This window comes from Trachypithecus francoisi, unplaced genomic scaffold (genome assembly GCF_009764315.1).
Source record: "Trachypithecus francoisi isolate TF-2019V2 unplaced genomic scaffold, Tfra_2.0 Lachesis_group12, whole genome shotgun sequence".
NCBI classification, from domain to species: domain Eukaryota; kingdom Metazoa; phylum Chordata; class Mammalia; order Primates; family Cercopithecidae; genus Trachypithecus; species Trachypithecus francoisi.
This window is the reverse complement of record NW_022681457.1, coordinates 77,804,114-77,815,368: the sequence shown is the minus strand read 5'-3', so window position 1 is coordinate 77,815,368 and position 11,255 is coordinate 77,804,114. Positions and strand designations below refer to the sequence as shown.

The 11,255-nt window shown below is 56.7% G+C and overlaps 1 protein-coding gene across 2 annotated transcripts; it reads right to left on the bottom strand.

Annotated features, from left to right (window-relative positions):
• Positions 1 to 2,133: 2,133 nt before the first annotated feature.
• On the bottom strand, positions 2,134 to 8,139 carry KNCN (kinocilin). 2 transcript variants are annotated; one of them, XM_033229324.1, is made up of 4 exons: positions 7,561 to 8,139; positions 6,448 to 6,516; positions 5,695 to 5,769; positions 2,134 to 4,322 (listed from the first exon to the last, which is right to left on the bottom strand). In XM_033229324.1, the coding sequence occupies exons 1-4, from the start codon at positions 7,709 to 7,711 to the stop codon at positions 4,243 to 4,245; spliced, it is 375 nt and encodes a 124-aa protein (XP_033085215.1). In that variant the 5' UTR covers positions 7,712 to 8,139; the 3' UTR covers positions 2,134 to 4,242. The 2 variants fall into 2 exon arrangements, with proteins under 2 accessions (XP_033085215.1, XP_033085216.1); XM_033229325.1 differs by lacking the exon at positions 6,448 to 6,516 and having other exon boundaries at positions 2,139 to 4,322; positions 7,561 to 8,091.
• Positions 8,140 to 11,255: the final 3,116 nt, after the last annotated feature.

The window sequence follows — 11,255 nt, the reverse complement described above, 5'->3', positions numbered from 1 at the left end:
CCCATCCCCTCCTCACTTTGGGCTTTGGGGAGGACATGGAGGGGACAGGTGAGATTCTAGGGCAGAGTCCTACCCAGTTCAGAGCAGGGTGGGGTCAGAGTGGAGCAGAGGAAGCCCCGGAGCCGCCAATGCCTGCGGAGTGTCTCCCCTTCTCCTGCATCCCTCTCTGTCTTTCTCACCCCTGTCCTCTCACGGCTACAGGTTTTTGACCGCTTCTCTGGGCACTACTCCTATCCCATGGAGCTCAGGCTGGATGGAGTCTCTTCCCCGTTCCAGTAAGTGTCCCCTCCTCAGCCCCCTCCCGCCAGCCTCCCACAGCTCCTTCACTTGCCTGAGCCGGTCCGTGGACACTCCCCTGCGGGCCTGACCCGGCTGACCCCTGAGCACCCTGGGTCAGCAGGAAGGAAGGATCCCTCGAGCGCAGGACAGCCTGGAGAGAGGCCGGGCCACCCCCTCCTCCGTCCGCTGGCTTCTAGGGCCTGGGCCGGCGTACAGCACTGGGTTTGGAGGTGGGGTCGCCCTCTCCCACGCGGCTGGGTTTCCGGGCGGGTCGGGGGTGGGGTGGTCCTGGACCGAGCAGCTTGGAGACTCTAGATCAGCAGGTGGGTGGGGGAGGGCACCCCGTCCTGGACCCCCAGCCGCTGCGCGCAGGGCAGAGACGCGCAGACCCACTCCCACTCGGCTCGGCTCCCCTGGAGCAGCCCCCGCAGCGGCGGCGGTGGACTGGGAGGGGCCAGCGCGCTGGCCTGCGCGGGTCCCCAGCCGCCTCCCGCCACCCGGAGCCCCTCTCCTCCAAGCGTTGGCCGCCGACCCTCAGCTCCCCTTCAACCCTGGGCGAGTGGGGTTCTTACCATACACCTCCCCTCTCCGCTCCGTTCCGTCCTTCTCCCCTTCTCCTCCAGGCTTCGAGGTCTGCAAGCACCCTTGCAAATAACTCCTAGCCCACCCACACCGTCTCGTCCGCACTTTCCGAGAGCCAGGCACAGATATATTGCAACTCACTCTAGGGCACGGGTACAAGTCGAAGTGGCTCTGCCTTCAACTTCAAATGGATTCTCCACCTTTTCAGGAGAAGGGCTGGAGCTGTGGGGCGGGGGAGAGGGGGAATTTTTCCAGGGATGGGCTTGTTTTCAGCATCCCTTCCAATCAACCACCAATCCTGCACCCTACAAAGGGGTGTGGCCACGAGCCTGTCTAGGGGGTGACTCTATCTCCTGGTGGTGTGTGTAGGAGCTTTTTGGGATGAGGGCTGGGGAGGGAGTGCTGGGCAGCAGGCCCACCTCCAGTCTGGGCTGTGTGGGAGGGAAGACTGAGGTGCTGACTTTTCAGACTCTGGAGGAGTTCAGCTGAAAGAACATCTCTCCAACCTCTGCCTTCATTCATTCACTCATCCATTCATAAACCCTACTGCAGCCTTCATGCTGACAGTGGCCCTGTGGGGAAGGGCTACCATATCCTCCCTTTGCATCTGGGGAAAGCCGGGCTCAAGGCCTCTTGCCCCAGCCCCTGGGAACCAGGATGTGAGTCTTATCTCCAAACTCCAGCCCCAGTCTAGGCAGTCCTCTTCCAGGTTGGCCCAGCAGGCATGCAACTTCAAGGAAGCTGCTTGGACCAAGCACTCCCCACCTTTGGGTCACTTGTGTGTTCTCAGCACCCAGCCCAGGGCCGGGCACAGTCATAGTCACAGTCCTGGTGTGAGAATGGCTATTGGAAAGAACCAATTTCATTTCTTGAACAGACTACTGGAAGAGCTTGGTTCAAAGACCTGTCCCTGTCCACGCCCCTGTCCCATGCTGAAATATTGGAGGGTTCTACTTCTCCCTAATGCTACCTACTGTACTACCCATGCCAGCTGGGCCTGACCTCACCTTTTCTCGAAGTGTGAGGGGGAGAAGCCTCATGTCTCCACATTGACTACTCCTGTGACCATGGGAGTGGGGAGGTTGAGGCTGGGGATGGTACTTGAGGAAGATGTATTGGGACATTCACCTGGGCTGGAGGGAACATGTTTCAGGAAGCCCACAGCAAGGAAAAAGAGGAACTAGAGGACCAGGCTCAAGAATTTCCACTCAGTTTAAGGGTCCTTTGAAGCCTCACCCAGTTCTTCCCCAGTGGACACAGCTCTTGCCGTTGTATGTTTTCATTCCTTGATTTATTGCACCTGGCCCCCAGCATCTCTCTGTGCCTGGCCCCGCCAGGCACTGGGGATTCCGTAGCCCCATCCTGGGGAGAGCTTGGCTGAGAGGGGTTGATGGGCAGGGGTTACGGAACCACCGTCTCCACAGCTCAGGCTCCACATCTCCCACTCCCATCCCCTCCACCCTGGGGCATCTTTAGGGCACTGAGGTGAGGATCGAAAAGATGGATAGGAGGAAGGGTCACCTCCTCATTGATTGAGGAGGGACCGCAGCCTGAGCTATTGTTGATGATAATGAAGGAAAAGAGAAGGGGCAGGGGATAGGCAGCAGTCGGGTGGAGAGGAGGGAAATTCAAGGAGAGAAAGTTGCTTCTCTCAGCTGAAGGAACTGAAGTCTCTACACCTGGCCAGCATTTGTGGAAGGCAGCCCCTTCATGGAGGCCTCTCACGCTGTGGTCAGAGAGCTGATCCCTGCCGCCCGTGCAGAGGACAGCAGAAGATAGAGCCTTGGAGAGGGAGAGATAGGAGACCTGGCTGCAGGCCTGGCCCCATGACCTTTCACCATGGGACTCGATGAGTCCTTTTTCCAGTGGGGCCTCAGCTTTCCCATCTGAGATGGACTCTGCGGCTTCAGAAAACTTCGGTTTTCCCACATCCACTGGGGTGTCTTCTGGGTGTCTGGCCCTCTGCTCCCACTCTCAGGAGGGGAAATAGACAAAGGCCACTCAGAGTGATTGGGCTGTGAAGGAGGGAAACCCTGGGGCTGGGAAGCACAGTAAAGTCAGGGGAGGCATCTAAGAGGAAGTGCCATCTCCACTGATCCTGGAAGAAGGACACTATTTCTAGCTTGTCTTCTGCTCACTAAACCAGGCCAGAGGCCATATGGACAGTGTATCTCTGTAGAGGTCAAACAACTCTGCCTGGAGGGTGCGGGTGTGGAGGGAGTAGCAGTGTTTTCTGTGAGGCCACACCTGGGCGTCCTTGCTCCAAACTTGCTCTACCCACTGTAGATGGGACTTTAAAGTGGCTTCCCGGGGAAAGCCTAGGGAATTGTTTTTACATTAAATTGAAGCCATTGGCATTTATTAAGCACCTACTGGTCTGGTGCTAGGCGCTAGAGCAGGGGCAATGTTCAGTAGACTTAAGTTGGCTTAACAGTTGTTTTGTGAAAAGGAAGACTTCAACCCTGCCTGAAAGGTGGCAGCAAGACAGAGATTGGCAGAAGAGAATGAGGAGAGCACGTGGATAGGAGATTTTTTGAATGGGGCCTTTAAAAGTGGGGAGTTTGCTAGGCAGAGAGAAGCAGGGAGGGCCCTGGAGAACACAGGGCAAAGCTTGGAGACAGGAATATGTTTCGCTTCTTCAGGGAGCAGTGAGAAGATCGGGGGAAGAGAGAAGTCAGGTCACAAAAAGCCTTGAGTGGTGGAGTTAGACACCAGGGGTCACAGGGCCGGACTCAGCTGAGAAGTCGCCTCCTCTGACCCCCAGGCAAGGTTGTTTGTACCTGTCCCTTTGTGAGCCCCCCAGAATCCCCCATCTGATTTACTGCTGCTCAGAGCCTGTCCCTGAGGAACTGCCAGGAGTTTTGATATTTGAAAAAGGATCTTGTCTAGCCCCTCTATTGGGCTAGTGAGCTCTAGAGCTCCTGGGCTGACCGTGGGGGTGGAGGGTCGCTGTCTGTGGTTCTTCTGGGCCTGTGGTTCACTTCTGAAGCCAGGTTAGAGCAAGGGACTGGGGCATCCTGGTCATAGTCAGGGCCTTGGACCCCAAATTCCAGAGAAACCAATCAGTAGATCGAACAGGCAACAAAGCTGAGCTGTAGTCCAGAAAGAAAGGTCAGGGCAGGAGCCTGAAACACGGGAACCCTGTGGGGGCGTCCAGCAACACCTTGCTCCAGGCCCCAGCCCACACCAGCGGAATCCATTTTCAAGAGCCTTGGTGGGGCGAGTGCGAAAGGCTCCATTCCAGACGCTGTTCCCAGCTGCTCTGGGGTCTCCAGGGCCTGGCTTGTCTCCGGTTCGGGTTTCCTAACCCAGGAGGGCACTGAGATAGGGGCAGCAGGCAGGACGGGAGGGCAGGGAAGGGGCAGCCCCTCAGACTTTGCCTCAGCATTCCTCAGCCCCCCGGGTTCCTGGCTTCAGCTTCTCCAGGGTCCTGCTCACGGTGGACAGGCTGCTGCGGGCTCCTGGGGGAGAGACAAGGGACAAGAATTGCCTCAGTAGACAGGTCCCCATGGAGTTGTCAGGGTCAGAGGAACTCGAAGGGACCCAAGGCCGGGGTGCCCGGTGAACCTAGGCAAAGCTGGGATAGAATGGGGAGAGGGGAACATCCCAGGTGACAGTTTCAGCCCAGTTTAAAGAGGTACCTCCAGTCAAGATGGCTTTCAAGAGGACAGCAGCATGGGCTGGGGGTAGAGGCAGGACCCTGGAGCCCGCTGCCTGGTTTGAGCTTTGGCTGCAGAACTTCCTGGCTGTGTGGTCTTGGGCATGTCATTTAATCTCCCTGTGCCTCAGTTACCCCATATGTAAAATGAAACTAATGACAGTACCGCCCTCATGTGGTTGTTGTGAGACTTAAAAGAGTGAATAATAGATGAACATGGCTCAGAACAGTGTCTGGAATGGGGCCTTTTGCTGAGTATTAGCCATCCTACCACTGGTGGCAGAGACTGGGCTGGGGCCATCTTTGAGAAACTCCTGCCCTGGAATTTTTCCAGGTGTGGAGTGGAGGAACAAGGAGATGCCCAGTTTGGGGTACGAACTTTAAACTGGGGTAGTTAAAACTAGTACCCAGAGCTGGTATGCATGGGTGCCTCTTTAAACTGGGCTGAAACTGTCCCCTGGCACATCCACCCCTCCCCATTCTATCCCAGCTCTGCCCTGGGCACTGGGCACCCCAGCCTTGGGTCCCTTTGAGTTCCTCTGACCCTGGGGGAGATGGGAGAGGGGAGTGGGAAAATAAACTGAGGCATGGGACCTGGGGAAGGGGGAGGGGAGGGAGGGGAAGAAGCAGGGAGGTGCCTTCATCCCAGTGTCCGTGCTAGGCAAGACAGAAGCCCTCAGGATAAGCAAGAGAAGATCAGTTCAGCTTGGAGCAGCAAGGGTCTGACTGCGCACATGGGGGAACTGCCAGCAGTACCATCCCCTGCACCGAGGAAGCCCCTTCGGGATGCCGCTCAAGGCTCCCAGGCCCCACAGAGCTGCTCAGTCAGGGAGGGGAGATGAAAGACAGACTCAGGCTGGGCGCGGTGGCTCACGCCTGTAATCCCAGCACTTTAGGAGGCTGAGGCGGGTGGATCACCTGAGGTCGGGAGTTCAAGACCAGCCTGACCAACATAGAGAAACCCCGTCTCTACTAAAAATACAAAAATTAGCCAGGTGTGGTGGCACATGCCTGTAATCCCAGCTACTCGGGAGGCTGAGGCAAGAGAATCGCTTGAACCTGGGAGGCGGAGGTTGCAGTGAGCAGAGATTGTGACATTGCACTCCAGCCTGGGCAACAAGAGCAAGACTCTGTCTCAAAAAAGAAAGATGGACTTGGGAATTTCTGGAACTTACCTTCCTTGTTGCCATTGGTGCTGGATCTTCCTTCTCCATGGTCTGGCCCTGGATGGGGATGGATTCTTAGGCTTCCTGCGGGATGAGAACACCCCAAGCCCCCGCTGGTTACCAAGCCATTCTCCAAATCAAGCCCAGGTTGGAAGGGAAGTCCTTCTTGCTGTCTAGTTTCCATCTCTGATGCTGTCTTTGCTGCACTACATTCCTTTAGGTCTCACATGATCTGGGCTGATTTGGGCAGGAGAAAAAGAACTGGGCCCTTGAAGGAGAAAATGGCAGATCTTTTAGGGAAGTGAGGTCCTGGGGAGAACTGGGGCCATGGAAATCCCCATAGGATTGGTGGAGACGGCAGCCTGTATTTGGGGAGCTGAAAGGAGGTGGGAGCTATGCAGAGGCCATGGGGTCTTAGGGGAAATAGAGGATCTTTCATGAGGGCTCAGGGATGAAGAGGGAGTTATTTAGAGATGTTGGGCGCTTTAGGAAGTCATAAAATCTCTCAAGGGAGATGGACTTCCCAGCTCTGAGCTGGTTCAGGCACCTTTGTTGCAGGCACCGGGCTGGAGTCTGCTGTGCTGTAGTCATGGCAACGCCTGCACAACACACACACACACACACAGCAGCTCTAACACAGACAACTAGAGCGGTCTCATACATGGGCTCAGCCCAGCCGCACAGTGGATCACAGACGAACACAGAAAGGGTCTGGCACAGTCCTTGGCAGAGGGGTCTGCTGGGGTCAGGGAGAGGCCTCACCTATGGTAGGCAGGATATGGTCCAGGTTGAACCGAGCCTTCAGGAAGGGGTAGGCCAAGATGAGGAACCCTGAGAAGAGACACAGGAGGTTCTGTGATGGGGAGGGGCCTGGTGAATGTTGAGGCTGTGGGCGGGCTGGGAGCCTGAGGGGTGGTTTATGAGATATGGGTGTGCATGGGAGGAGCACAGTGTGCAGAGCTGGGACTGTGAGTGTGTAAATGTGAGCCCGTGGGTGTGTGCATGTGGATTGTGGGGGGCAGTGCCTGTCTGGGGAAGGGGCTACAGTCTGTGAAGGCCCCAGCTGCCTGGCTCCACCATGCCTAGGTGAAGAGTAGGTTGCTGGAATGAGCCTGGCTGACAGCACCGCTGCCTCTCTGCTGTCCCCACGCTCCCCCAGGGCCCCCAGGGCCAGACTGGGCGCTTGTCCTCAGCATGCTCCTCTCCACCCAGACCTGGGGAGCAAGAGCAGCAGAGCCAGTTCTGCCTTGCCTGCCCCGACTCCATCCCCCAATGAGCATCTGTGCCAGAACCTGCAGGTGTAAACACCCTTAGTCCCCTAGCCTGGTGCTTCTGGTCCTGCTTTTGGCCTGGGAGGGTGGGGTGGGGTAAGGGATGGCATTCAGCGTCACTGAGGGGCCATCAGTGTGCCTCGCCCACACAGACAGATAGATGGACACAGCTGCTGTGGAGGCAAACAGGGAAAGAAGAGGAAACTCTTTTTCTGAGCTGGACCCTGTCTTGGCTCAGAGTCCTCAGGAGCTCTGTCCTTTTACCTGCCGCCATCAACCCCCTGTTCTGCCCAGATAGGCTGATGAATCCCACCACAAACCCAAGAGCCTAGAACTTGGGGCTGGAGAGCCAGTGGGAGCAGCCAGAAAGGAGTGTGACAGCCAGCTCCCCTTCTTTTCTCCTCCCCGTAGCTGGAAGGAGCCCCAGCGCATCCCTCCTCTCCCACCTGTGCCCCTGATGGCGGTCTTGCTCACACCTCTAGCTTCCATTCTCCCCAACTGATTCCTGCTGACCCAGCCCTTCCCTGTTCCTTGTTTACCTGACCATGCCCCTGCCCCCACCTCCAGAATCTCCCCTCCCTATCCCAGCCCAGCCCCTGCTCACCCAGAACAGCAGCGCCGATAAAGACACCGCCCATGGCAGCTGCAGCCTTGGATACGGAGATGCCGATGATGACGCTGCCAGCCACCAGCCCGAGAGCCACGCAGGCCAGCTGCAGGCAGTGGAAATCTCTGCTGCTGATGGGGATGTCCATGCAGGCCCACAGGGGCACTGCCTCCAGCTGGTGCAGTCTGGACCCAGAAAAATCCTGGAAGTTTCTGGGCTCTTGGATGTCCCCTTGTTGGTGCTCCAACTTCGGGGTGGGAGTTTCTGGGCAGTAAGATTATGGGTGGGGAACCCTGGGATTTATCTGAAGTCCTATCCCACTGCTCCACTAGGGGCCCCCCAGTCCCACCTTGACCAGGGATCTGTACCAGGTCACCCAGCTTACTCTTCCTCTCTTAAAGCCCTCTGAAGCTGCAGCCCACCCTTGGGACTCCTGTCTGGCTACATTTCTGCTATGGCTGCCAGAGCTCTAGGGAGCTGGGCCTGCTCCATAGGATCCCCTGCCAGCTTCCACCCAGGAGAGTTCAAGCTCCCCTGCCCAGGACATCCTGCCCCATCTTCCTAGAGCCACTCACTTGCCACTGAGCCTCAGCCTATGAAAATTTAAAGCAATGAGAGGCGGGGTGAAGGGGGAGTTGGTCCAGGGGCCACAGGCTCCTCAGAGATGTAGGCAGCAGGGAGGTGCTGAGTTATTCATGAGGTTGCAATGTGAGCCGCTGTCTGGGTCCCGGGGCCCAGCAGGCAGTCAGCCCAGGTTCCACTGCTGGTTCCTGAGGAAGAAGAATGAGCTGGTGGCTTTGCATGTCATTCAGAAGCCAGGGATGTGAGGAGACTCCTGGTCACACTCAGGGCCCACTCTGCTGTGCTCTGCCCTTTGACCTGGAGGTGCACCTGGGGTCTCTGCTTGGAGTCTGAGATAGACACACAGCAGGAGGCTCAAGAGACAGGAACTGCACCTGGGACAGAAAGCAGGCAGGGAGAGGCATCTCTCCAAGTCTGCTCCCTACCCCTGCCCATCACATCCCTATCCTGTTCACCTCTGGGCTCCCAGGCAGGGCTGAGGGCATCCTACTTTGAAGCTTGATCTCACGGGACTTCCTTGTCCTCAGGTGTGGGCTTGGTACCCACCTCCCTTTTAGTGGCCAGCGGAATGGAGGGTGAACACTTCTAGCCACCTTGGGGATCCCCGACTGGGAGTGACAGGGAAGAGCAGTGGTGGCACTGGTGTGGGCAGGAGGAAAACACCTAAGGGGTAGGGTAGGGAAGAGGACTTGGTAGGGGCTGGGTCATGGTTGGTGCCTTCCCACCCGCTGAAATGAGCACCTGCATCCAGTCCGTCTGAGCTACTTGCAGGATCCCCCAACCCAAGGCTGGGCAGTGGTCACCAACCCAGCCCAGCCCTGAGACCTGCCCCAGCCCCTACCTAGTTCCAGCCTTCATCATTCATTGCATAATTTGACTCTTTATGGATCGGGGCCTTCCCAATCCCACAATATGGCCCCGGCCTGGCCCTGCACCTGGGCACAATTCTTAGGGTCCCATAATCCTGCTCAGAGTCCTGTCGCCAGCCTCCCTGGCCTCTCTTTGGATGCCCCCTCTCTGCACTGCATATGTAGTCTCATGTCACCAGGCTCAGCTTCTCATCCCTCCACCTGCCTCCATGGCTGCCCTGTTCTTGTTCTCTCTCTTCTGTAGACTGACAGCCCCTTGAGGGCAGGTTCCAGGAGTGAGCTCCCCAGAATGCTGTGGCTAGGAGGGACCTGAGCTAGTCTTCTGGACACAAGGACAGAGTTCAAGGAGAGGGCTTGGACTGCACGACCACCTCCAGGCATCAAACAGGAGGGCTGTGGACACACAAGAACCTCTGTCTCTAACAAGAGGCATACCTTGTATGTGGAGAAGGGGGCCTGAGAAGGCCCAGGGTCACCTAAGCGGAGCTTCGGCTCACAATGAGTCTGTAGAGAGGGGTGACTGCAGCACAAAGATGGGCCCTGGACTGTGTTCCCAGCCCCCACAGAGGGAAAGCCCCTGGAGCTGGGCACTCCCCAGCCACAGTGCTGCTCCCAGCATCCACTGTGCCTCCTGCCTGGATGAGATCTGATTATTCCTCTAATTAGGCATCAAATCATAGCCCATGTCTCTGTCACACATAATTGATCCCCCACTGACTTAGTTTTAGAAGGAGCCTCCAAAATAATTGTCCATGAAACGTGTTCCTGGCTCCTCTCAAAGTCTAAGGCTGAGGGCGACTCTCTCACACCCTCACCAAGACAGAATCTCCTGGGGCCGTGTTTTCCACCTTGCACTATGGGGCTCGGGCCAGCCATTCCACTTCCCTGAGCCCACTGCCTTGTCTGGTGATGGGGATGGGGGTGGCAGAGGCACCTGTGAACTGCTTAAGGAGAGGCACGTTAAGCCTTTATCAGTTCCAAGATCACAGAACCAGGGCCATCCCAGCCTTTTATAAAAGAGGCGGGGAATCCAAGGCATGGGGAGACAGGAGAATTGCCCCAGAGTCCTCATGGATCCTGCCCCGCTGGGAAGTACTCTGGCCTATCTGCCCCTGAATTTCAACACTGTTTTAGTTGAGGTGGGAGGAATTGGCAGCCCCACCTTCAGAGGGAGACATTGTGTTAAAAAATTAGTCAAGGGACCAGGCATGGTGGGATTACAATCCCAGCACTTTGGGAGGCTGAGGCAGGGGATTGCTTGAGGCCAGGAGTGTAAGACCAGCCTGGGCAACATGGCAAAACCCTGTCTCTACAAAAGCAAAAATTATCCGGGCACAGTGGTGCATGCTTGTAGTCCCAGCTACTTGGGAGGTTGAGGTGGGAGGATCGATTGAGCCCAAGGAGGCTCAAGGCTGAGGTGGCAGGATCGCTTGAGGAGGAGGTTGCAGTGAGTCGAGATCACACCACTGCACTCCAGCCTGGGCGATGGGTGTGAAATCCAGTCTCAAAACAAACAAACAAAAAACAAAACAAAACAAAACAACGAAAATCAGTCAAGGCCTGCCTCTTTTCCTCAGGAGCAGGAGTGTGTCATTAAAGGCTTCCAAAACAGTTGTGATGTAGAGAGGGAGGCCTGCCAATTCTTCCCTCAATTTGGGCTCTGAAAAAGAAAATGTATGTGTGTCCTTGAGTGATGTGCTCACAGCAATAGGTAAATGAGTTCAGGAACCTCTCTGTGAGTCATGCTGAGAGGGAGGCCCAAGGCACCAGGGCTCCATCTCCCCACCAACCCTCCAACCCTCCCAAGCATCGGAGCCTCCCTGCTGAACCTGGGTGCTCTTGGAGGCCACAGTTCTCAGGCATGGCAAGGCCACGGGCACATTGCTGAATTCCATCACCCGGTCTCTTCTCTCTGTCTCCTGCTGAGGCAAGGGCTGGAGAGCGTCTGCCCATGCTCCTTCCTTCTCAGTGCACCAAGTCCAAGTGTGGCGTGGGGGTGGGGAGGAACAGTGGACGAAAAGGCCCCAGTCTGGTTTGGTTCTGTTTATTTTCCTTGAGGGGTGAGAACCCTGGAAAAGAGCGTGATTAATTCACCAATACCCCAGAGGACGGGTAGCTTTCTTGGACCATTTGGAAGCTGAAGTCAGGGAAGTGGCTTCCAAGGCAACGGCTACCATGGCAACAAGAGTGCCAGCCTTGGGGGGACCTTGCTCCTCGGCCCCCTCCAGACCTGAAGCAGCT

Excerpts from the sequence above, each read along its gene's own strand:
- KNCN (XM_033229324.1), bottom strand. The coding sequence starts at position 7,711 with ATGGACATCCCCATCAGCAGCAGAGATTTCCACTGCCTGCAGCTGGCC. Across the intron at positions 6,517-7,560 it reads TATCGGCGCTGCTGTTCTGG|GGTTCCTCATCTTGGCCTAC; the intron begins GTGAGCAGGGGC and ends GTCTCTTCTCAG. Across the intron at positions 4,323-5,694 it reads CACCAATGGCAACAAGGAAG|GAGCCCGCAGCAGCCTGTCC; the intron begins GTAAGTTCCAGA and ends TCTCTCCCCCAG.